General features: G+C 49.0%; 8 protein-coding genes across 8 annotated transcripts; 4 read left to right on the forward strand and 4 right to left on the reverse strand.

Annotated features, from left to right (window-relative positions):
- Positions 1-226: 226 nt before the first annotated feature.
- On the forward strand, positions 227-865 carry FTJAE_5774 (Snf7; the record flags this gene model as incomplete). Its single annotated transcript, XM_037352317.1, has 1 exon — positions 227-865. The coding sequence occupies one exon, from the start codon at positions 227-229 to the stop codon at positions 863-865; it is 639 nt and encodes a 212-aa protein (XP_037207267.1).
- A 340-nt stretch (positions 866-1,205) lies between these two features.
- On the reverse strand, positions 1,206-4,129 carry FTJAE_5775 (putative f-box WD-repeat; the record flags this gene model as incomplete). Its single annotated transcript, XM_037352318.1, has 2 exons — positions 1,206-3,865; positions 3,916-4,129. The coding sequence occupies 2 exons, from the start codon at positions 4,127-4,129 to the stop codon at positions 1,206-1,208; spliced, it is 2,874 nt and encodes a 957-aa protein (XP_037207268.1).
- Positions 4,130-5,311: 1,182 nt separating this feature from the next.
- On the reverse strand, positions 5,312-7,350 carry FTJAE_5776 (kinesin light chain 2; the record flags this gene model as incomplete). The annotated part of the gene is made up of 3 exons (XM_037352319.1): positions 5,312-6,522; positions 6,640-6,872; positions 6,932-7,350. The coding sequence occupies 3 exons, from the start codon at positions 7,348-7,350 to the stop codon at positions 5,312-5,314; spliced, it is 1,863 nt and encodes a 620-aa protein (XP_037207269.1).
- Positions 7,351-8,685: 1,335 nt separating this feature from the next.
- FTJAE_5777 (uncharacterized protein) lies at positions 8,686-10,714 on the reverse strand (the record flags this gene model as incomplete). Its single annotated transcript, XM_037352320.1, has 4 exons — positions 8,686-9,738; positions 9,785-10,252; positions 10,301-10,630; positions 10,682-10,714. 4 exons carry the CDS (start codon positions 10,712-10,714, stop codon positions 8,686-8,688), a joined length of 1,884 nt encoding a protein of 627 aa, XP_037207270.1.
- Positions 10,715-11,181: 467 nt separating this feature from the next.
- On the forward strand, positions 11,182-12,623 carry FTJAE_5778 (monocarboxylate transporter 2; the record flags this gene model as incomplete). The annotated part of the gene is made up of 3 exons (XM_037352321.1): positions 11,182-11,410; positions 11,459-11,740; positions 11,788-12,623. The coding sequence occupies 3 exons, from the start codon at positions 11,182-11,184 to the stop codon at positions 12,621-12,623; spliced, it is 1,347 nt and encodes a 448-aa protein (XP_037207271.1).
- A 1,024-nt stretch (positions 12,624-13,647) lies between these two features.
- On the forward strand, positions 13,648-14,505 carry FTJAE_5779 (uncharacterized protein; the record flags this gene model as incomplete). The annotated part of the gene is made up of 1 exon (XM_037352322.1): positions 13,648-14,505. The coding sequence occupies one exon, from the start codon at positions 13,648-13,650 to the stop codon at positions 14,503-14,505; it is 858 nt and encodes a 285-aa protein (XP_037207272.1).
- A 152-nt stretch (positions 14,506-14,657) lies between these two features.
- On the reverse strand, positions 14,658-15,806 carry FTJAE_5780 (alcohol dehydrogenase; the record flags this gene model as incomplete). Its single annotated transcript, XM_037352324.1, has 3 exons — positions 14,658-15,228; positions 15,288-15,641; positions 15,697-15,806. 3 exons carry the CDS (start codon positions 15,804-15,806, stop codon positions 14,658-14,660), a joined length of 1,035 nt encoding a protein of 344 aa, XP_037207273.1.
- Positions 15,807-17,303: 1,497 nt separating this feature from the next.
- On the forward strand, positions 17,304-21,356 carry FTJAE_5781 (serine threonine kinase; the record flags this gene model as incomplete). The annotated part of the gene is made up of 5 exons (XM_037352325.1): positions 17,304-18,041; positions 18,103-18,840; positions 18,912-19,653; positions 19,703-21,195; positions 21,333-21,356. The coding sequence occupies 5 exons, from the start codon at positions 17,304-17,306 to the stop codon at positions 21,354-21,356; spliced, it is 3,735 nt and encodes a 1,244-aa protein (XP_037207274.1).
- Between the last annotated feature and the right edge of the window lie 776 nt (positions 21,357-22,132).

A 22,132-nucleotide genomic window follows, 5' to 3' on the forward strand; every position in this document is an offset into this window, starting at 1 on the left:
CGATTTGAGTCTCAGATCCGGCGGGGTGTGCGTCCCGCCCCGCCGCTCGCTCCATGCCACTCCATCCATTTGAGCCGCGTGCGCAGTGAACGTCATCCCTCCAGGCCACCATCTCCAACCCTTACAATCACCACCTCGACGACACCCATCGCGAATCTGCCCTCTACAACCTCCCACCACGGGCAAACCCTCTTCTTTTCAATCATCGACCTCTACAAACGTCAAGATGAACCGCCTCTTCGGCTCCAAGCCCGCGGGCCCCAAACCCACACTCAACGGCGCCATAACCAACCTCGACACCCGCATATCATCCCTCGACACCAAACTCAAAGCCCTCAACGCCGAGCTCGGCGCCTACCAAGAAAAGCTGTCCCGCATGCGCGACGGCCCCGGCAAGCAGGCGATGAAGCAAAAGGCCCTCAAGGTGCTGCAGCGCCGCAAGGCGTACGAGGCGGAGAAGGACAAGCTCGAGAGCCAGGTGTGGAACATGGAGCAGGCGAACAACATGCAGGACAACCTCAAGAACGTGATGACGCAGGTAGATGCGATGAAGACGACGAATAAAGAGCTGAAGAAGCAGTACGGCAAGATTGACATCGATAAGATTGAGAGGTTGCAGGATGAGATGGCGGATCTGATGGATGTGGGTAATGAGATTCAGGAGAGTTTGGCGAGGAGTTATGATATCCCTGAGGATGTGGAGGAGGATGAGCTGGATGCTGAGCTGGAGGCGTTGGGGATGGAGGTGGAGATGGAGCATGAGATGGGTGGTGCTGTGCCGGGTTTCTTGCAGGACGAGGTCGTGCCAGAGTTTGTGGACGAGCCTCCTCAGACTGAGGATAAGGTGAAGCAGGTTGCTGGTTAACGAACGGCGTTGCTGGATCATGGTGGACGTCTCGGAGAATTCTACATGGATTTTGCTTGTCACGGCGTTGGTTAGGTTTGTAGGGTCACCCAAGCACATTATTTTACTCTTCCATTATTGTTATGAATGCATTAAACGTGTATTTTCTACTATCGATCCCGAGTATACACAGGTGTCTACACGCACTTGAACACATAAAGCATCCAACAGCACTATCGCCAGTGGAACTCCTGGATCATGCAGTTATTCTCGATAAGACTCTGCCAAGCCGATATAACCCAACTCCCTCGCTCAAAAGAATGCTTTCTGATTTATACATTTATGCTTCAGAATTACAGATCTAGTCCACTGTTGCAAAGAATCGAACAGCTTCTTCTAATGCGGGATCCTTATTACAGAAATCCCATCCAACAATTGTTGGAGTTTGACTACAGCAAATAATTTTATGCGCGTCAAATTGTAGTTTGAAGACTCGTGCTGACGTGTTCTCGGCCGCGGCGATATGAGGATGATGGCCTGCATGATGGCCATTGTGGATTGGAGGTTGAGCTGGCTGTCCGGGAGGCGCACCTTGTGCATGAACAGCCGGAGGTTGCGTAGCTGGTCCTCCTGGAACGGGCACCGCATGAGGCGTTTGACCGGATCTCGGGTTGGTACGGCCGCTGTCGCTGGACATGTGAGAACTACCTGAACTCGACTGCTGTCGCATCGGCATCTGACGAATCTGGAGGTGAGCCAAAGCATCCGTTACCACCCCTCTAAGCTGGGCTCGGATCAAAGGCGACGTCTCGCGTTCGATGGCGGTTTGTAGGTAGGAATGGTGAGCCAGCGCAATCGGGTATGTTGCAAGCACATGTTGCAACGAGGTGGGCCCAAGGGGTACCGCTTGGTCGATTAGCACTTGATATGAGCTTGTCGTTCGCTGGGAGTCCCCGTGGTGATCGCGCAGCATTAAAGGCCCGAGAGGAGTGCCGCTCGTAGGCGGAGATCGAGGCGCGATTGTGGATGTATGTGAAGACCTACTAGCCAGAGATCCTGCAACCGCGACGTTCGACGTTGCGCTCGACAAGCTGGCCGCAGCCTCACGCTGGGCAGCAGCAGCAGCCTCTTCCTGTCGGAGATGAATTGCGGGCTTCCAAACCCCTTCCTTGTCGCGTCGCCAGATAATAATGCTCTGATCATAGGAACCAGATACAATGCGACCATACTTTCTGCCTCCACCACCTCCCGGGGGAACCTTGGCACCGTATGCCTGAACATCCTGAGGTCGAGAGCTTCCAGCATTTGCCCGACGGTCTCTCCTATGTCTTCGGTCCATGGCATTGTCAATCTCACCAGCCTCAAGCGCGCGCATGTACTCAGCATCAACCGCCTTGGCCTCCGCCCAGTCTTCTGCTGTGCTGTACGGCAGATCACCGAAACCCGCCTGGACAGTACGCACCAGGTGGGCGTGTCCTCGCAACTGAGCAACCTTAAGGCCAGTAGGTGCATCAAAAATGCAGACTTCCCAATCACTGCTGCCACTAACGATTCTGCGCCCATCAAACTCCACGCACGCGATTCCCTTGTCGTGTGCTGGAATCGTCCGGGTACAGGCCTGATCTGGCCAACTCCATATCTTGATATGCCTATCTCCCGATACGGAAACAATGGTCTCGTCACGAACTTGAATCGCGTTTACGGCAGCACTATGTCCATCTAGACGACCGATCATGGTGAACGGAGGCTTGACGGGAAGTTCATTGGAAAGGTCCGGCTCATAACCGTACCTTCGCAGGTGAACAGGTACTGGACCGACTAGATCACCGCCGTTGTAGCCCAAATCGCCATGTCTCAAAGGGCGCCTGTTGAAGATCTTGATCGTCTTATCCTTGGAAGATGTAACCAGGATTCTTTTATCAAAACGCACATTGAGAACGGACTCGTGATGAGCTCTTGTTAGTTTCTGCACCAGCTCACCAGTCGAGAACTTCCAGATGAAGACGTTGGAATCACTGCTTCCAGAAACAAGGAGATCTTCTTCAGGGTCAGCATCGAACTGGAGACACAGGACGGAGCCCATGTGTCCCGTCAGAGGTGGTCGGACAAGTCGGCGGGTGCGAACATTCCAGATACGCATGGTCTGATCCCTGCTACCGCTCACCAAGTAGTCTTTGTCGAACTGTAGAGCATAAACGCACTCTTGATGTCCTTCCTCGGGAAAATTGGGATGGGGAAATTGGAAAGTGGTGTATTTTCCAAGCTCCCAGTTCGCCTCCAACTTCCGTCGCATGCCGTACAGATAGCGCCAGTTGATACGATATCGTGATCGACCCACATCCCAAATGTACAATGATGAAGGTGGTAATGTGTTGGCTGCATCGGCTAGTGACATTGAAGCGAGAGAGGACTCGGTATCGTCGCTGGGTTCTTTACGCTTTCCTCTGCTGTCGAACGATGATGAAAGTGTTCGATCCAAGCTCGGATTTCTACTCGACAACCCATCAAGGTCCACCTCGCCCATGGGCACGATCGCAGGTCGACTCGACGAGAATGAGGAAGAAGGGCTACCGAACATGCTTCCACCGGCCAAGGTCTCGCTAGGTCCAGGCGTGCGGTCACCATCTGTCATCTCGAGGTCCTCATCCGAATTGACAACGGCACGAATCTTGTTGGGGTGGGCGTCCTGCATCGACTGAAGTCGGTTAAGGTGACGAATTGAGTGATCGAGGCCGTTGTTAACCTTAGTCTCGCAGGCTTCGATCTCGCTCATGATGGTCTTCCACCCCTCCATATAGTATAAACGCTCCCATAGCTTTCGGTCAAGTGCCAACTCGTACCAGGCGCGGCATGTCTGCGTGACGCTCACGAGGGAAACAGGATCGAGGAAACCTAGAATCTTAAGACAAATCTCGGCGGGAAGGTATTGAATAAAATCGATGTAAAGTCTTGGATTCAATCGGTGAACGATCTCGGCGATTACGGACGTGGGCAAGTTGTCGAGTAACGCCATGGTCAGTTCTATCAACAGTAAGCAAATAGACCCCAGCAATCTGATCAACACAACGTACCTGTTCTGACCTCGAGGGGCAGAAGCGACGAGTTCGCGACAAGCCATGTGCTCAAGTCGGAGGGAGAGCGCAGCGTAGCAAGAGCAGTCGATAGAGCGGTCGATAACTCTTGATTGACAGTTGGAGTGAGAGGATCTTCGGAGTAACCCTCGTCGGGTTGATGTGCAGGTGAGAAGGGATCCATCGAGGACAAGGCCTCGTTCTTATTCGACATTGGGAACTTCGAGGCCTCGGGCCCCTGTTGATGTAGCAATTCGCGATGATCTAGCGGCAAGACAGTTGAGCGCAAGACAGCGGTCAGAGATGGAAATGGGATGTGATGCGTATGCGTGGGCGGCGTAAGCTTGGCGGTTAAAAACGCTGAGATGATAGTGTCACAACAGAACGTGCACAGCAGGCAACAAGGAGACGTCGAGATGTCGTGACGCAATCGAAGGAAGGGGGTTTGAGTTAAGGTGCTAATACAAGAAGTAACAAGTTTATCGGCAAGAACAAAGACTCGAACAAAAGCGGGTGACGATATGTGACCAAAACAAGTAAAGAGACGGAGACATTCAAGGATGGTAAATGGGCGGGCGGGATGGAGTGCTCGGGGCGGGAAGATTAGAGAGAGCCCAGTGGAGGTGGAGGCTCCGAATCAAGGTCCAGGCCACGACCAGACCAAACAAGTCCCCGCTCATCTGAGATCTGGCATTGGCTGTTGCCCTGGAATGGCCTGGGCTTGCACTCGCTCTGCCGAGAGGGGACGGCAGCCACAAAAGGGAACCCTTCCCAACTGGCTCTAGCGGTGGAGGAATGGCTGAGCGCTTATGCAACTGAAGCAGCCCTACAGATTTATTTGAAAACATTCGTGAAAATGAGGCGATATTAAAACATCGTTTATACCAGTATCTGACTAATTCTGAACATCAGACGCTTTCTTACAGTAAAAACCTCTGCCAATGTGCCATCATCTCGATGTGCCAAAATCTACAGGGCAGTCTAAACTGTATCTCGATTTACCCACTCATATACGGGAGGCGTCGACGATAAACTTCGGGTAGGGCGGTCTAAACATCGACACCAATATCAGCATCTGTCAGCATTACATCAATACTCTCAATCGCCTTAGTCAGGCACCAGCCGGCATTCCTTACAACTGAGTTGTTCTATTGCTGAACATCATTGCCAGAATCTTTTGTGAACAGTGAATAGGGTACTGCGTGCTTCTTGATGTCGCGTGACCAATTCTGCCTTGCAGCTTTATAACTTTGGCACATCATCACCATATGTACGAGACTGACCAATCATCTTGTGTGATAACTCGTCTAGCTTGACTTGAAACTTCAGCTTTCAATTCGACCGATACTCGCGTTTGTAGTAATGGACTTCAAGTTTCCCTTGTAACTTGGAAAAACTACCCTAATCGAATACCGGCCGGTGCGCCCCATTTCATCAGCTGAATATAGACCCTAATCTCCTCAGCCTTTCTATATTCCTTCTTCTTCTTATATATACGAACCAGGTTTCCTGCAGTTTGTAATGTAAGGGGATGTTTATCCCCAAGTATTTTCTTCCGCACCTCTAGCACTTGCTCTCCTGTCTCTTTGGCTTTCTCCAATTGTCCTAGACCTTCATATATAGTGGCCAACTCTCCTTTGACGAACAGCGTGTCGGGGTGTTCTTCGCCTACTTCTCTCATCTTTATGTTGAAAAGTTGCATTGCAACCACCTCTGCCTGTCGCCAATCGCTCAGTCGTACATATATAGTTAGCAGGCTGTGCATGATGTGCAGCGGAGCAACATACTCATCCCCCCTGTGGTTCTTGCTTGATTTGAGGGCCTGTTCTATCAGCTGCTTGCTCTCTTTTAATCGGCCCCCAAGCATGTATGCAAGCCCCAGGTTCGCCATGATTTCCGGCGCACTGTAGTAGGTTTCACCCCATACCCTCTCTCTTATTTCTAGCGCTCGCTGAGAAAGTAAAGCCGCCTTGCCCCACTGGTAATGACTCAAATACTCCTTTGATAGAAGAACCATGCAGGACAGGGTGGACCGATGCTCGTGACCAAGAGCCACCGTTTTGGTCTCAAGTAATTCTTCTAGGAGTTTTAAGGCTTGAAGACGGAACCCCTGACACCTGAGAACTTGCCCTAGGAGTTCCAAAGCATCGAGAGTGCGAATATTGTCACCCCCTACTGTCTTTTGATAGCCTGCAACCACTCTGCGAATCATGTCTTCGGCGGATTTAAATCTCCCTTGTTGGAGAAGAACTTCACTTAGCGCTGTCAATATATGAAGGGTTAGACCATCCTCGGAGCCGAACACGGTCTCTGCCGCATAGAGTTCTGATCGTAGACGATCTTCATCAGATTTTCCGTGGCAATACTCCTGTGGGGCTAATATAGAGCTTGAGGGTGGATGAGCCGGGCTTATTGCTGATGTATCAGAAGCCGGGAGCTGAGCTGGAAGAGCTCGATGGAAAGGCGCTGCTGGACTTTGTTCAGTGAAAGTACTGCCGCGGCCTAAAATCGCCCCTCGTACGGAAAGCGCGGGACTAGATGCCATTGGACTCTGAGCTACTGGTGTGATGCCACCGGAAGAGAGGGCAAGACTCATGTCTGATAAGGCTGGACTGTGAGCGAGGGAACCTCTTTCAGAAACGGTTCTGCAATCGATTGCGGATGGGGTAGCTTCGCATCTAAAGTCAGCTGAATTGACTCTATGGCTTTGCGGATTTGACTTACATGCTGCAGGACTCGGAGCATACAGATCATTTCGTGGGACATTATTTCTGTCCATCCACCGGTCGATTTTGTTCGCTTCAACCTCTCTGCCCCTGACTGTGAAACGAAGCTTCCTCTTGTCAGTCTCGAGAATCTCTCTCTGCTGATGCTTCCGGACAATGGCTGCCATCTCGACTTTCTTGATATTCTTGTCTCTGCCCCATTTGGTTATACGGCTTTGATACTGCCGTGTTCTGACACATACCAGTCAGTCCTGAGGCTGACTTATCAATCTAAGAATGAAATCACGTACTGAGCGGTGAAGCCGAACTCCTCCTCGATCATTGTTTTCACTTTCTCAAGTGGCAACTTATATGTCTCATAGAGTTCGAGGATTCGGTCTTTAAATGGTTCCCAGTCCCCATCACGTAGAGTCGGGGCCTTTTTCTTTCTACTTCTTCGAGGAGGGCCCATTGAAGGAGCAGGAGTAATTTGGGTAGCCCTCAAATCTTCCATGTTGTCAATAGTGGAGGTATCTTGGGGTCTGTGAATGAAGGAGTCACAAGCAGGATCGACTGGAGCACGTGAATGGCTCTGATCTACGACGACTTGTCCATCAAGAGCCTGTTCGTGCAGTGCCAGGATATTACGACTAGGAGGTGGGTGAATGCCAGGAAACTGCTGACCAATATTGTCGAATTCACGCAAGGCGTTTACTTTGAACCGCTCCATGGTGAGTATTGGTAACACTTCGCAACAGCCTTATCAGCCGTCGAATCGACCAGAGCTGTCCGAAAAGATGTTAAATAAAAGATAGGTAGAATGAATAGAAAATCAGGAGCGAGAGTGGTGTGGTGGATAATTTTAAAGAAGGAAAGGCGAGAAAAAGGCAACAGCCTGGGGAGCCCAGCATGGATGGAATAGTCAGCCTCATCACATTTTACAAAACTACTATTTTGCGGTGAAGTGGGGGGGAAACAAAACAACAATTCTTGAAATCCTTGTACGCTACAGGACTTTCATCCAATCGTCGAGGAGAATGCAAAACTACAATTTTGAGCTGGGACATGGGTGCCATGCAGGCAACCAACAGCCACTAATAACCACGGTCAGCAAGCAGGAAAGCCCAGAACCTTTGTCCTAAGTGATAGAAAAGATTAGGCAAGTTTACTGAGCCTCGAGGTCGGTTTATTTTGACACCTTGATGTAATGCCGTGGTCATCATGCAAGGAAGTCATATTCACTTTCACGGCTGCAAAACTACTATTCTTTGAAGTGTTATTAAAGGGCTACATTTTCTTTGCTTCATCAAAAAATTTGTAAAATTTCACTTCGCATTGTTCTCAATCACAAGTTCAAGGAACCTAAATCATTCTATTTATTTTAGCAAGCCTGTACAAAACCAAACCACCTCTCACAGCGAAACAAACAGGATTTTGCGCCATGACTCAACCAATGCTTCCCGCTGAAGTCGTAATCACCATCATATTCGGCGTCCTTCAATTGATTGTGGGACTTGTGTCACTCTGGCAGCAGCACTACTTTCGTTGGACCGCACGTAAGTCGTATATCACGTTGTAGAATTACAAAACGCTGACGAGATAGGAACTCGCAGACGTGGGAGAAGAAGAAATACTTTCTGAGATTTTGACAAGGGCGAAATCCTGAAGGCTTGGCCAAGTTCTGGCATGGCAGTATCTGGGTATGAGATGAAGAAACCAAATCTAAATGAAGGGCACTGGTGATGGTAGAGTAGACCATCTTCACCTGTGATGATGGGCAAATCAGTCATTTTTTAGGATCTTACAGTATGAGCTTTTTGCTGTAGCAACTTTTCAGCAATCTTGAGTTAATGTGCAAGTTATGAGCTAGGTGTGTAGTTTGCAATTAGTTTGCAATTGAGACTATGGCTGATAGCTTAAATCAGCACAGAGAACTTCATAGACCATCTTCAAGACTACATATGCTGGCGTTACTTAATATCGAATATAGTATTTTAAGTTGTGATTATCTATTTGAATCAGGTCATATCACGTCATCTAATCGTACAAGTGTCCGCCTTACTCCTCAGAAAATCAACGAAAAGTCTTCCATGTCTAATGGAAACTCCTCCAAAATCATATTCCAATCCGGAACAGCAACCTCACTCCCACTCTGCATCCCCTGCCCATTCTCCCCCTGCATTTCCATCCGCTGACTCTCATTCCACTGCACACCCGCACCCTCCCTCTCAACCCGCTGCATCAACAAAAACGCCCTCTCCCTCAACGTCGTGAGCACCGTCCACTTCAGCCCACTCAGCGGCTTATTCTCCTTCGATTTGAAATTCTCATGCTGCAGCTCCACGGCTGCAAAGGCTCGCTTTGCTAGTTCTCCGCGCGGACAAACGCACAGGTGGCGCAGGATGAAGAGCATTATGTGGTATTGCGGATACGAGCGGGCGAGCCACTGGTAGGCGACTAGGTCGTCGTCTTGCCACATGAGGTTGGAGAGCTCGAGGAGTTCGACTGCTTCGGTGAGTTCGGCTTCTGTGGCCATTGGGGGTTGGTCATCGGGGGAGCGGAGGATCTGCCATTGACGACGAGACACTACGTCGACTTTGCAGAGAATGAGACGTGCGGTTCGGATCGTCATTCTTTGTTCTGGTATCACGGGGTTGCAACGCTGCAGAATTCCTTCAACCTTATCAACGGCATCTTTGATGACTCGTCTTCGTACATCTTCATCTGGTATGCCATCCGCAGAGCAACTCATATGGAAGAGGTGAGCCCAAGCTTGAGATGATTGGTTGCAGCACAGCTGTAACGTCATCCGTGTCCAATCCGGCCTCGACGGTGGAAGCTCTTTCATCCCCGGAGAAAGATCGCTATCGTGTAAGTTTCGCGGTAGCTCAACACTGGGAACGGTAGTAGCGGCTGGGTTCTGTAGTCCATAGTCCTCAGCGCCTCTTCCATCTCGCTCTTGGAAATACCACCATATTCGACGTCGCAATTCTGACTCAAAGGGTGAAAGACCAAGCTTGCTGCCGTCTCTGTGCAAACCTATTGACTGAGCGGCTCGAAGTGCGAGGCCATTCATGATCCAGACAGCTCGACATGAGTTATGGACCCGCATGGCGGCCTGCGTACGGTCAGTGAAAGCTTTTGATTTTCATTAACGAACTCACCCCATAAATAGCCATTGCCTGGAGAGAAGCGATTGTAGGATTCTCGAGGAAGTCTGACTGGGCCATTGATTGCTCTAGACACATCCTGTACCGAAGGAGAGCTTGTTTTTTGTCTTCACCAGTAATGTCGAGCGCGTCATCGGAGGGCGTGGCCGTGACAGCAGCGAAATAGATGGCAAAGCAAAGAGCCAAGTTTTCGTTCGAGGCTTTGGTCGGGTCACCTATGACTGTGTAGAGTGTTGTCTCGGCGGTAGGGATGTGCAGAACCTTGACGTAAGGATCAACACCATCGACAAAGACTTTCCATAGTCGAATGGCCACACGTCTTTGAGGATGGTAAATGGCGGTAGATACTGATGCTATTCCGGCCGATAGCCATCCCATGGGATTCAAGTGACATATAGGAGAGTCAACTTCATGAGGCGGCTCCTCTCTGGGGGTTGCCAAGGCCATTCGCACATCATGTTCCTGGGCGTGTGTTAGTGCAAGATCCATAAACTTCTGGAACGTCTTTACCTGCTCGATGACTCGGGAGAAGAGAACTTCATTTACATAGTGACTACTTGTCCCTTTATTCAGCAACAGACCCTCACGAGAACCTCTGACCCTCTCTCTGGTCTCAGCATCCGTAGCTGTACTAGCTGGTGTTGGAACACTATTCGCAGACGTCACTGAACCTGCAGACACCGTCGGTTGCGGCGACACATCTTGTCCAGCCTTGAACGCCTCAATCGTCTTCTCCATCTGCGAAATCCGACTTGCAACATCATTAATCGTCGTCTTCTTGGCCCGTCTCGCAGGCAGGCCAGCAGGTGGATACGAGCACTCAAAGCCAGACCGAACGCACTGCGAACAAGGGAAATTCTTGTCACAGCGAACTTTTCGGCGGTGACATACGGCGCACGACCGAGTCCGGGGCCGAGAAGACATGATGTGGTATTACACCGACCGATTGATTGACAGGCCGAGAGCTGTGGTATTTTACGGAGGAGGATTCGGTCTTTGTAAGCTGAGATCACCGGGGATTAACTCCGCGACCGGGATATTCGAGATGGTGAGATCAATGACGAGCTCTCATTCGCTGTTGTCGATCTTATCGACAAACTAGCGCCGGCTTCGGTGGAGATAGAAGATCCGAGGCCGAAGGAGCGAATCAGAGACTTGAGCTCGGCTGCAAACAGTCCACCATTTTCGGCCTTTGGAAGTCTCGCGTCGCGAAATTAAGTGACTTGAACGAAGGACCGTGAATATGGAGCTCCATAAGGCGTGCTATGGACCCCTTTTAGGCTCAGATCTGCCGTTGCATCTGGGACTTATAAACCTCGACGCCCATGTCAACCTAACCAGAGCCTCAAACTCAAAGCAACCCTCGATCAGATAAAACAGCATCTCTCATCATGGCTGCTCAGCAAACCACCGCGCCTTCGTCGCCTCGCAATTCGGAGCTCACGCTTCAGAACCAGGTTGGTTACAACAACGAAAAGTCTGATCTTGAGGAGGGTACCACACAGCCTGAGCCTGCGGCTGCACCAGCTGGAAGTGGCGCTCCTGATGGTGGTCTCACAGCCTGGCTTGTTGTTCTTGGCGCATGGTGTACCTCGTTTTGCAGTTTTGGCTGGATCAACAGTAAGTATCATGTTGCGTATTTTTGTGGCGTCGATTAAATTATTCTAGGTGTTGGCGCTTTTCAGGAATACTACCAGAATGATCTTTTGAAGCAGTACTCGTCGAGTACTATCGCATGGATCCCTTCGCTGCAGATCTTCTTCATCATGGGAATGGGCCCGATTATCGGAAAGCTTTACGATAGCTATGGACCTCGGTGGTTGATTTTTGTTGGAAGTTTCATGCATGTCTTTGGTATCATGATGGCGTCGATTAGTACCGAGTACTACCAGATTCTTCTGTCTCAGGGTGTATGCTCTGCCATCGGTGTCTCAGCAATCTTCCAGCCAGGTAAGCCTCATCCTTACCCTTACATTGAAACACACTAACATACTCAGCCCTATCGACGATTCACGGATGGTTTGACAGCAATAGAGGAGCTGCCTTTGGCATCCTGTCAACCGGCTCGAGTATCGGTGGCGTCATCTTCCCCATCATGGTAACCCGCCTCATCAAGCAAGTCGGATTCGGATGGTCCATGCGAATCTGCGCCTTTATGATCCTCGGACTCCTCATCATCGCCAACCTCACAGTCAGATCGATTCACCCTCCCAACCCTCAGAAGATCAGCCGCGCCCAGTTGGCCAGGCCATTCCATGAGCCAGAATTCATCTTCTGTATGCTTGGATTCTTCTTTTTCACCTTCGGAATCTTCATTCCTATCGACTACCTGCCCGTTCAGGCCCTTCATGCTGGCGTGGACCCCAACCTTGTTCAGTATTTGATTCCCATCCTCAACGCAGCCAGTCTTTTTGGCCGGATTGGTTCAGGAATTCTTGGTGATAAGATGGGTCGTTACAACATCTTTATTATTGTTGGTTTCCTTTCTGGCCTCTGGATTCTTGCCCTTTGGATCCCATGCAACTCTCAGAACGGCATCATTGCCTTTGCCGCGCTGTTTGGTTTCTGCTCTGGCGCATACGTCTCTTTGATTGCACCGCTCGTTGCTCAGATCTCACCTCTTGCAGAGATTGGATTCCGTAGCGGAATAGTCTTCTTTGTCTCCTCGATCGGTGGACTCACCACCAACCCTATCAACGGCGCCATCCTCGAGAAGCCAACAGGCTGGCTTGGAGTCAAGATTTTTGCTGGTGTCTTTTGCCTGACTGGCACGGTTTTCATCCTTGCTGCGAGAATCCATCGTGTTGGATGGAAGATCACAGCTACCTTTTAAAAGTGTATTGGACGTTGTTTTGATTTTTGGGGATATACCAGGATGCATTGCATTGTTTCATGAAAAAATGAAAGCCGAGAGCTTTACATGTCACCACTCAACCGCCTTAGACTTCTTATGATAGACAGACAAGAAATAATAACCTGACTGCCTTTGCAGCTTTTGAACAACCCAAGCCTATATCACGAATGCAACGCATGATATTTACCTTTTGATACGTCGAGGTTTCTCCTCAAGCGAGAGACATCATAGCCAAGGCCCTCATCATTTAGTCTAGGCCTCCACTATCAGTTTCGTCTGACGTCTTTCATCAATTCTTAGCTTACTTTATGACGAGGTCTGTCATCTAACTACTGTTTAACAAATTGGGTGACTCCAATCAAGGGTTTGTTATTAGGCTATAGCAAGTCTGAGTAAGATACACGCAGCCTCGATAACTCCAAAGGAGATGACTCGTCGTTAGATCCAACACTTGGCGCATGATATTCAATCCTGACGCATGCCAAGGCTGATCTGTGCATCTTTATTCCTAGTCTCTAAAATCTGCGCTGGCAAGTGGATCAATGTTGCACCGTCTCTCAATTGCAGTTCCATTCATCTTTGTAAACGCAATCGAACTCACATGAATACATGTACACGTCACTCATAATATTATATAAAACTCCCAGACGTCATCTTCAAATTTATAATAAAACTCTCCCTGAACCTCGGCTTTCATATTGTTGGGCTGAAGGATTGTTTTGCTGGGACCGCTCCAATACCCAAAAGCAGCAATTCTTCCGCATAAACGTCCGACGGACTTTATACGCGGTCCCCAACATAGAATATGACAGGCCAAAAATCCATGTCAGCAATTGACACCAATTGACACATTACTCGATTCTTTAAACTAAAAAACTTAGTTTATTTTAAGGAGATATATAAAATGTCCTTGCCTCCCTCTTATGGATCTCTCCCTTGTCAATTCCTCGTCAGCACAATCGATACACTTTGTATTTCTAAGAATTCTTTTATAATATAGAAAATGTCGGGCAAAAAACTTCCTGAGCTTGCGGGCTTCAAAACCATCAACGCCAAACTTCTCGTCAGCGAGGAGACTGGAGAGAAAGCACCCGCGGATCATCCAGCTGCTGTTGTCATCTACGGCTGGGGCGATGGACTTGCCAGACATGTTGGGAAATACGCTGAGGGCTATCGCGCTCTCTTCCCTCACTCTAAGATTCTTATCATTTTGAGTCCTATTTCCGACGCCATGTTCACAGGTCTTGAGACGCGAACACGCGCTATGCAACATGTTATCGATAACCTCGATGGCCTTCTCGATGAAAAGACAGCGCCTATTCTTATTCACAGCATGTCCAACACCGGTGCCATCAGCTACGCCACTACGCTCAAGGCTTTCAGGGATCAGAACGGTAGACAGATGCCTCATCAGCTTCTTGTTCTTGACTCAACGCCTGGAAACCCTTTTTGGTCGTGGGAGAGACTAGGCCAATGGTCGCACGCCATGGCCCTCGGCACCGCCAAGTTCTTCCCCTGGCCTTTTGTCATCACCAAGGGCATCTGGGGTTTTGTTCTTACTCTGGACGTTGTTATCAAGAAGCTCACAGGCGGAGAACCTTCTGGTGCTTTCGCCCTGCGAGTTGTGGATGATACAAACTACGAGACGCTAGACTCCAAGCGATTGTATCTGTATAGCAAGGAGGATCAGATTATTTCTCATATGGATATTGAGGGCTATATTGCTGAGTCTCAGCAGAGAGGCTATGAGACGAGACAGGAACTGTTTGTGGATACTGACCATGTTGGACACATGCGTGAGCATCCTGAGCAGTACTGGAAGGCTATCTCGGAAGCTTGGAAGTGGAGTAATGACGAGTAAAAGGGTTATTGGGTTTGATTTTGTATGATTTGTTGTCATGACTAGCGTTGTTATACCACCAGAATAGATCTTGGTAATTCCAGTTTCAGTATTTAACGTCTTTTATAACAAGAATATCTAATGCTTCCACTTCCGGCTGGAACTTTCACGGATCAAAGCTCGACAGTAGCCGTATAGCCTTGGAACGCACCCGGAGGGCTTCGATGACCAGCAATTTCAGCCTTCTCAACTTCATCCCTGATTTGTTGAACCTCCTCCTTAGAGAGCTTCACATCCAGGGAACCCACATTCTCCTCCATATACTTAATCTTCTTCGTTCCAGGAATCGGGATAATATCCTCGCCCTGCGCCGACAACCAGGCGAGCACCAACTGACCCGACGTGCAGCCCTTCTTATCTGCAAGTGTCTTAAGGCGTTCAACGAGAACTAGGTTCTTTGGAAAGTTCTCAGGGCTAAAGCGAGGCAGCATGCGGCGGAGGTCGTTGGGCGCAAAGTCATCACTGCTCTTGATCTGACCTGTCAAGAAGCCACGACCTAGAGGCGAGTATGCGAAGATGGTGATTCCGAGCTCGCGGCATGTGGAGAGTATGTCGTGTTTCTCGATATCCAATGTGAAAGGGTTGTACTCAACCTGGATGGCGTCGACCGGGGTGACAGTGTAGGCTCGGCGGATGTCACTGGCGGCGCATTCGGAGATGCCAATGGCTTTGATTTTGCCGTCTCTGATACGCATACATCAGCATGTCCGAAGATATGAAGGACTTTGGGTAGTGTGGCTTACTTCTTAGCCTTGGCCATCAGCTCCATCGTCTTTTCGACAGGAACCTTTCTGTCAAGACGATGAACATAGTAAAGGTCAACGTAATCAACACCCATCTTCTGTAAACTGCCCTCGAGGCACTCATTGAAGAACTCAGGGCTATTGTCAGCCCAGAAGGTCCATTCACCTTTGTCATTGACTCCAGTTTTTATGGCAAACTTTGTGGCAAGGAATATGTCAGCACGACGCTCCGGGTGCAGCTTGAACCACTTTCCGATCAGGACCTCGCTGTCGCCGTAGGCATTGGCCGTGTCCCAATTCGTATAGCCGAGCTCCCAGGCGCGGTCCAGAACTGCAAGCCGTTCCTCATCATTTCTGAGGGAGTGAGTGTCAGTACGAAGGCTATCCAGTTATGGGATAGGGAGTTTACTCAATGGGTCCATAGGCTACACTCAGACCCATCAATCCGAAACCAAGAGCAGGTATTTGTCGTCCAATCTTGCTGAAAGGTTTAGTGGGAAGAGTTGCTGGAGGCGCCATGATGATGGAGGAAAATACTACGTAATTAGTGAGTCAGGAAAGGAGAGTTGGTAATTAGGAAAAGAGTCGTGAACCAGGTACCAGCAGAATTTATATCCCCTCCGTCTCTGTCGATCTCGAAACTGGTGCTTCAGGGCATTGATTTGATTTCCTTCACCGACTTACATATAAGATGGTCCCTATCACCGAGAATTAACCCCGAATATATGCAATGCATAGTGGTAGTCTGGGGAGGGGAGCTGTGTCTTAAGTCCGAACAATCAAGCTTAACTCCAGCTTGTAAGTGAGGATCTTGCAACATCCAATGCTTTCCAAGCCAAGCCAAGCAAATTCCTCTTCGAGCTCCGCTGACTTCCGCATAAGAGTGACGATTTGTATCTCAGAGGTTAAATAGTTTAGACCATCCTTAGCTTCTTCGACGGCCAAAGTTTCTAGATCTCGGAAACGTGACATTTTAGTAAAGACTTTAGTGCTAACAGGGCCAACATCTCGGAATTTCATTCTCTTTAGCCTTCTAATTGGCAGTGATCGTTTAACGTCACACAGAGTCACGCCAAGCACCATAAGGCTATCGGGATATCTCTGTCAGGTGACCGAAAACCTTGCTTTTGGTGTTTGTGGCAAGGCTGTCACTCAGCAAGCTGTGATATGGTTGAGGGTTTAAAAGAGGCTCCAGCCCGAAGGCACAAAGGTAGATAACACCAATAAATACTTTTTGCCTTCACTGTTACCTAAGATCTTGCTTTTGTCTGAAAAGCTAGATATCCTGACGACAATGATGTGCAAATATCAGAGATGCCAATGTGGCTGCGCAAGGTGAATATGTATTGATACGCGGCACTACTGTATTGGCCTCTGTAGCATTTTCTAATAGTGGTGGTGTTAGCATGGTATCAGCATAAAGGCGCCTTTCTTATCATCCAGTCTAGACAGCAACAGGGAGCCTTCTGGCCTATTCTTTGTGATCTTTATGCATTTCAAATCGATCTCCCAATTCTTGAAAATCTTGCAGTCTTCCAACAGATTTAGTTGTGGTGTGCTGTCTTGACATGGATAAGCTGCAGCCACAGCTGATATGACCTTCACAGATCCGTCCTATTGGTAGTAGAGGGTGGTTGCCTATCATGAGACTTATGCACTTCTTCATTCAGCCGCTCTTTCTCTTACCCCTCATCTGGAACCTGACGACTTCCTTGAAATCTTCCAGCTCCCAGCTCTTCCCAAGCCAATGTTTTGTCATCTTCTTTCCCCTCCTCAAAACGATGCTTCGCATACCTAAGTCACAGGCCATTAGACTTTGACATAGGACGTCAAAATAAACTCAGCAAAGGTCTTTTAAGCTTGGTAAAGGCTATCCTAAACTTAGGAAAGTGCACCCCAAACTTATGCTAATTTACCTTAGCCTTTTTGTCATTCAGGATCAAGGGTCCTGCGTTTTCTTCCCTCCTCAAGGCAGGTCTCAGCAGTTGCTCCACGACGAATTTGATCCTGCACACCATGGACGACACAAATATTCCTACGATTTCAGGTGACGATGAGATTTCGGGTCATTACAGCCTTGAGGACTCCACGGACCTTGCGGACCGTTTGAGATTTTCTTTTGTCGAAGGCGCAGATGATCATCAGATATTCCTACCGTTCTTAAGCTTGTCGCGAATCTTGACCAAGACGCGCATTGAGGCCCATCTAAAGAAACAGTACGGAGATCTTGCATCACAATATGCAGATCAAATTGGGCCGCTATATGCTGACGAGGCTGACGTACCCAAGGATAGGCCTTTTCCAATGTCTTTAGGTGAACACACGTACCTGAGGATTTTTGCAATTCTGGTCATGATTGAAAAAGAGGGGGAAGTTCACAGATTTCTCCAGCATCGAGTCTGTGACGGTGACCTTCCCCTTACTTTGGATATAAGAAAGAATGCTGTATTTCGAAAGGGAGGTGATGAAGATCCCCTTGGCTGCTTCAGAAGATTCCGTCCCTATCAATTGGAGTCTTTTGACCTGTTGCAATGGAGGTTCACAACCCCTTTCTTTCATGCTCCTACAGACAATAACCGGATATTTTATCACGATTTCCACCGGAGAACAATCTTGCCTTGGTGTCGTCTCGATGAGTCTGGGGTTGGGCTGGAGAAACTTGGCCGAAATATAATCCAAGGTGCTTATGCAACAATTAAACCTATCGTGATCGACAAATCGTCTCACGATTTTGACAAGGTCCTCCAAGGGGTGGTGAGTTGGTCAAAATTCTAGCGACGTGCGAAATTGAGATGAGCTGACAGGTCACTGCTAGAAATCTGCCGCAAAAAGTGTTTTTGCACTCAAGACACTTAGAGTTGAGGACCGTTATGAATACGACAACGAAGTTGAGGGACTTCAACGATTCAACGGTGTAGGCCATCGGCATATCATTCAACTAATGGCGACCTTTGAGCTACATGATAGATATCACATGATATTACCGTGGGCTTCTTGCAATCTCTACGATTTCTGGAAATCTGACCCTTTTCCAAAGACTGGAAAACGAGATCTCGACGTCATCCGTTGGATGTCTACACAAACTCTCGGTTTGCTTTCGGCCTTGGATGCTATTCACAATCCCCAAGGCGCACAGTTTTATGGCCGGCATGGGGACATTAAGCCCGAGAACATCCTTTGGTTCGAAATGGATGATGAACCTCATGGCTTACTTGTTCTGGCAGATCTTGGGCTTACCAGATTTCACCGGGAGCGTAGCAGGTCTTGGACAAGAAACACTAACGTCATGGGTTACACGGTCACCTATGCGCCTCCGGAGTTGGATATTCAGGATGGATTTATGTCGAGATCTTCTGATACATGGTCTTTCGGTTGTGTTCTACTTGAGATGGTCTGCTGGCTCGTAGGGGGCTGGGACCTTTGTGAGGTATTCTCATATGCTCGACTGACAGAGGACGCTTCGGGTCTCCTGAAAACTGATAAGTTTTTTGCAATTACCAAAGGAGAGGACGATGTGTTGCACCGGTTTACAGTCAAGCCACAAGTATTAGATGTAAGTCAGTGTGGAGAGGGACACCAGGAGCTCCAGAAAGATTTAGACGAGCAGCTGACACGCTTCGTTAGTTCATCCAAAGGCTTGATCATCACGAGTCATGCACAAACTACGTTCATGATATTCTGGACATCATCGAGAAATACATGGTTGTTGTACAAACGAATGATGTGAAAAGAGCCTCCACAAGCGAGCTGCTCGAGAAATTTAAAGCTGTCGACCAGAGAGTCCAGGATGATGCGAAGAGGGACTACATCGCGAAGCCTACGCCTGGCCCCCGCAAAACACAAACCAAAGCGCTTGCCATAGTCGAGGCACATGTGGTCGAGAGAAAATACACATATTCACGCGATAGTCGGTTAAGACTTACGCAAAGGTTCGCAGACCGTAGCCGCCAGAGTCAGCGTCAATCTATACGAATCCGGCAGATTGACGACGCTGGCCTGGTCAACAGAGAGCCGCATTTGATGATGGGCAGAAAGAAGGAATTCCCACCTGAAAGGCTCTTAAATGCTGACAAGAATAGTGACTTAGCGGCTGCACAGATGATTGAAGCGAAGGTCTTGGACGTCTTGGACGATATTTTTGATGACACCTTGGTCAAGTTTCTGGTTCGATGGCAGGTTCCAGTTTGCGTACAGGAAGAACTCGACGGCAGCACCGATCTTGGCCCAATCCTCACTATAACAGGAACTTCTTCAAATTCCTTGGCGATTTGCTGCCGGGAATATGTTTCAGAAACCTGGAAAGATAACGGTACAGTCTTTCTGGAAGATCTAGAAACATTTCTCGCCCAAAAACTTCCTTCGATAGGTGTGTTCAATCTCTCCTCGTTGACAGTAGTGATGCTGACGACGTCAAGCCACCCAAGTTCCGAAAGAACCTACAGTCAACCGGCCATTGTTCATGAGCGGGGACTCTGAAGATACTGCAGTAGTGCTCTTCAAAGGATCTCGCACTCAGATATCAATTTTCTCACAGTTTCTTTGCTGGATCGTAGCGACCTTCCGACTGCCCGAGCCGAAAATGACTACCAGTTCTTCGGTCAGCTTCCTACATGTACCAAGTGTCAAGTATAACGTCTACGAGTTTCATATTTCACTGGAAGAGCTGAAACCTCTAGATCACGGCACATCCGGGACGTGTTGGACCCCTCTATTTCCTTCCACGGTCATGGCCGAGGGTTTTGAGGTTCCAGTTCACCCAGGGGTCTTTGGCTTGCAGATGCCCTTTGATGCGATGCTTGAACTGGCTGAGATAGTTTGTGATGTCAGCCTAGAGGATGATAAGGGCACTGCAACTGGTATCTACCTCTATGGCATCTCCTTTTTCCTCTACCCAACCTCTTACAAAACGCATCCCGGTCATCAGCCGGTCATCCAATGGCATTTGAAAGAGAAGACCTTGGATGACGATGGAGATCGAGACCCAGCCATCCCCCCCGACAGAGATGGCGGTCCGCTGTGGATCAGAATTCCGGTCTATGAGACTCTGAGAACATCAATTACAGTTTTGGGATACTGTGATAAGGCTCTGGTGCAGTTGGGTACCGAGTCCCGCCGAAAATATCACAACGAGCCACAATACTCACATGCAGAGGTCGAAAGACCCAACATTGAGGCATCTTTGAACTCACTTACTCTAGGCTCTAGCGCAGGAGGTGCTAAAGCCGAGGGCACCATAGGTTTCAAAATGAGGAAAGGCCATTGGCGCGAGCTTGAAGAGAAGAAGGAATTAAGCTACAAACAAGTCCTGCGGATCTCACAGAATAAGCCAGTCATCATCTATGACACTCAGCGTCAGAACGAACGCGCCTGGATGGTCTCCGAATTATCGATGATCCTCGAGTTGTTCAACATTTGGGCCCAGCAGGAAGGCTTACGAGGCATTCAGTATGCTACTGCGAGTGCTGACGGAGGCGCTGCTGCATTTAACGTCCTCGCCAACCGAAGTTATTCGGAGCGTACTGCTATTGAGAAGATGGCTGCTGAGGATACTTCAGACATCAAAATCTCAGGTATTATCAAGAGGCTATATGGCCGAATCCACAAGACGAGGATCATCAATACGGGCAGTGACGAAGGTGCCCCTGGAACGTTGTCGCTAGGTCGGTGCACCATCAAAGGGTGGGACTGGCTTGAACTTGTCGATGGGTTTGAAAGGGCTACGAGCCAGCGGAGAGAAGTGTATGCTTCCCGGATATTCGGCTCTCAGCCCTGTTGGCTGCCCTTCACAAAGTTCATCCCCGTCTTCTTCGCAAACGAGGTTGGGGACCTGATTGTCCCGGAGCAGCCTGGCCAGGTGTGCCGGCAATGGTCTCCTCTTCCTGGGGGGCGCAACAGTCTCTACCTTGCTGTGAGTCTGCGATGCATCAGAGGATTTTCGGCCTCCGGATGCTATGAGGGTCTGGTTTGGTCGTGTGAGAAGGATACTACTCATTTGTTTGAGCCCTGTCAGAATTGCAAGAATGTGCCTAAGCTGTGCCCGAAGAGGCCACAGAGAGTGGAAAAGAGTAGTATTAAGGCAAGAAAAGGTCCAGCACAGATATTGCCTAGAGGGATAAGTGATGGTGTCGTCATATTCGGCACCAGTCGCAAGAAGCAGCTCTCTTGAATCATAGCGACAAGAGGTTTCTCCCCTTGCTGATAGCGGAAAAGCCGACGGCCTTGATCCTAAGGGACAAAAAGGCTTAGGTAAATTAGCATAAGCTTAGGATAGTTTTAGGATACCTTTGCTGAGTTTATGATCCCTTTTGCTAAGTTATTTTGATATCTATCTTGGGTCTGGTGTTTTCATGCTCCCCGAGGCCTATAGATGAAGTGCCTCATTCTGATCGGTGAGGCGCTTTGCCTGCTTTACTCGGAGCCTCAAAGCCTACACGCCAGGGTTACAGGCTACTAGGTGAGCTTGGAGTGGATGCAGAGATAATTACATACCGGACTGTAGAAAGATTGCTAAGTCGCAGGGCATCTCGAGCCCACCGGTGACTCTATGAAGAACGTGACGTTTGGGAGAGATGCTCTGCTGTTGCAAGTTTCTAACAGACTCTCACATCAATTGTCGCCAGTTGGACTGGGGAATCACAGAGCCCCCAAGTTCATCCTGATGCGCATCGTCATCGTGAAATGGAGAAAATAGTGTGATTGCATCCATACTTCTTCCGTAGCTGAAGAACCTCCTTGACCTGGGGGTAGAAGAACCCCCACGTCTATCCCATGTCAGCATGATCAATCCAAGACAACAATGACGATCAGTGTCCTCCAGTGCAAAGAACCCCAACCCTCTCTTTGCT

The sequence above is a fragment of the Fusarium tjaetaba genome, assembly GCF_013396195.1.
Source record: "Fusarium tjaetaba strain NRRL 66243 chromosome Unknown NRRL66243_c0000109, whole genome shotgun sequence".
NCBI classification, from domain to species: Eukaryota; Fungi; Ascomycota; class Sordariomycetes; order Hypocreales; family Nectriaceae; genus Fusarium; species Fusarium tjaetaba.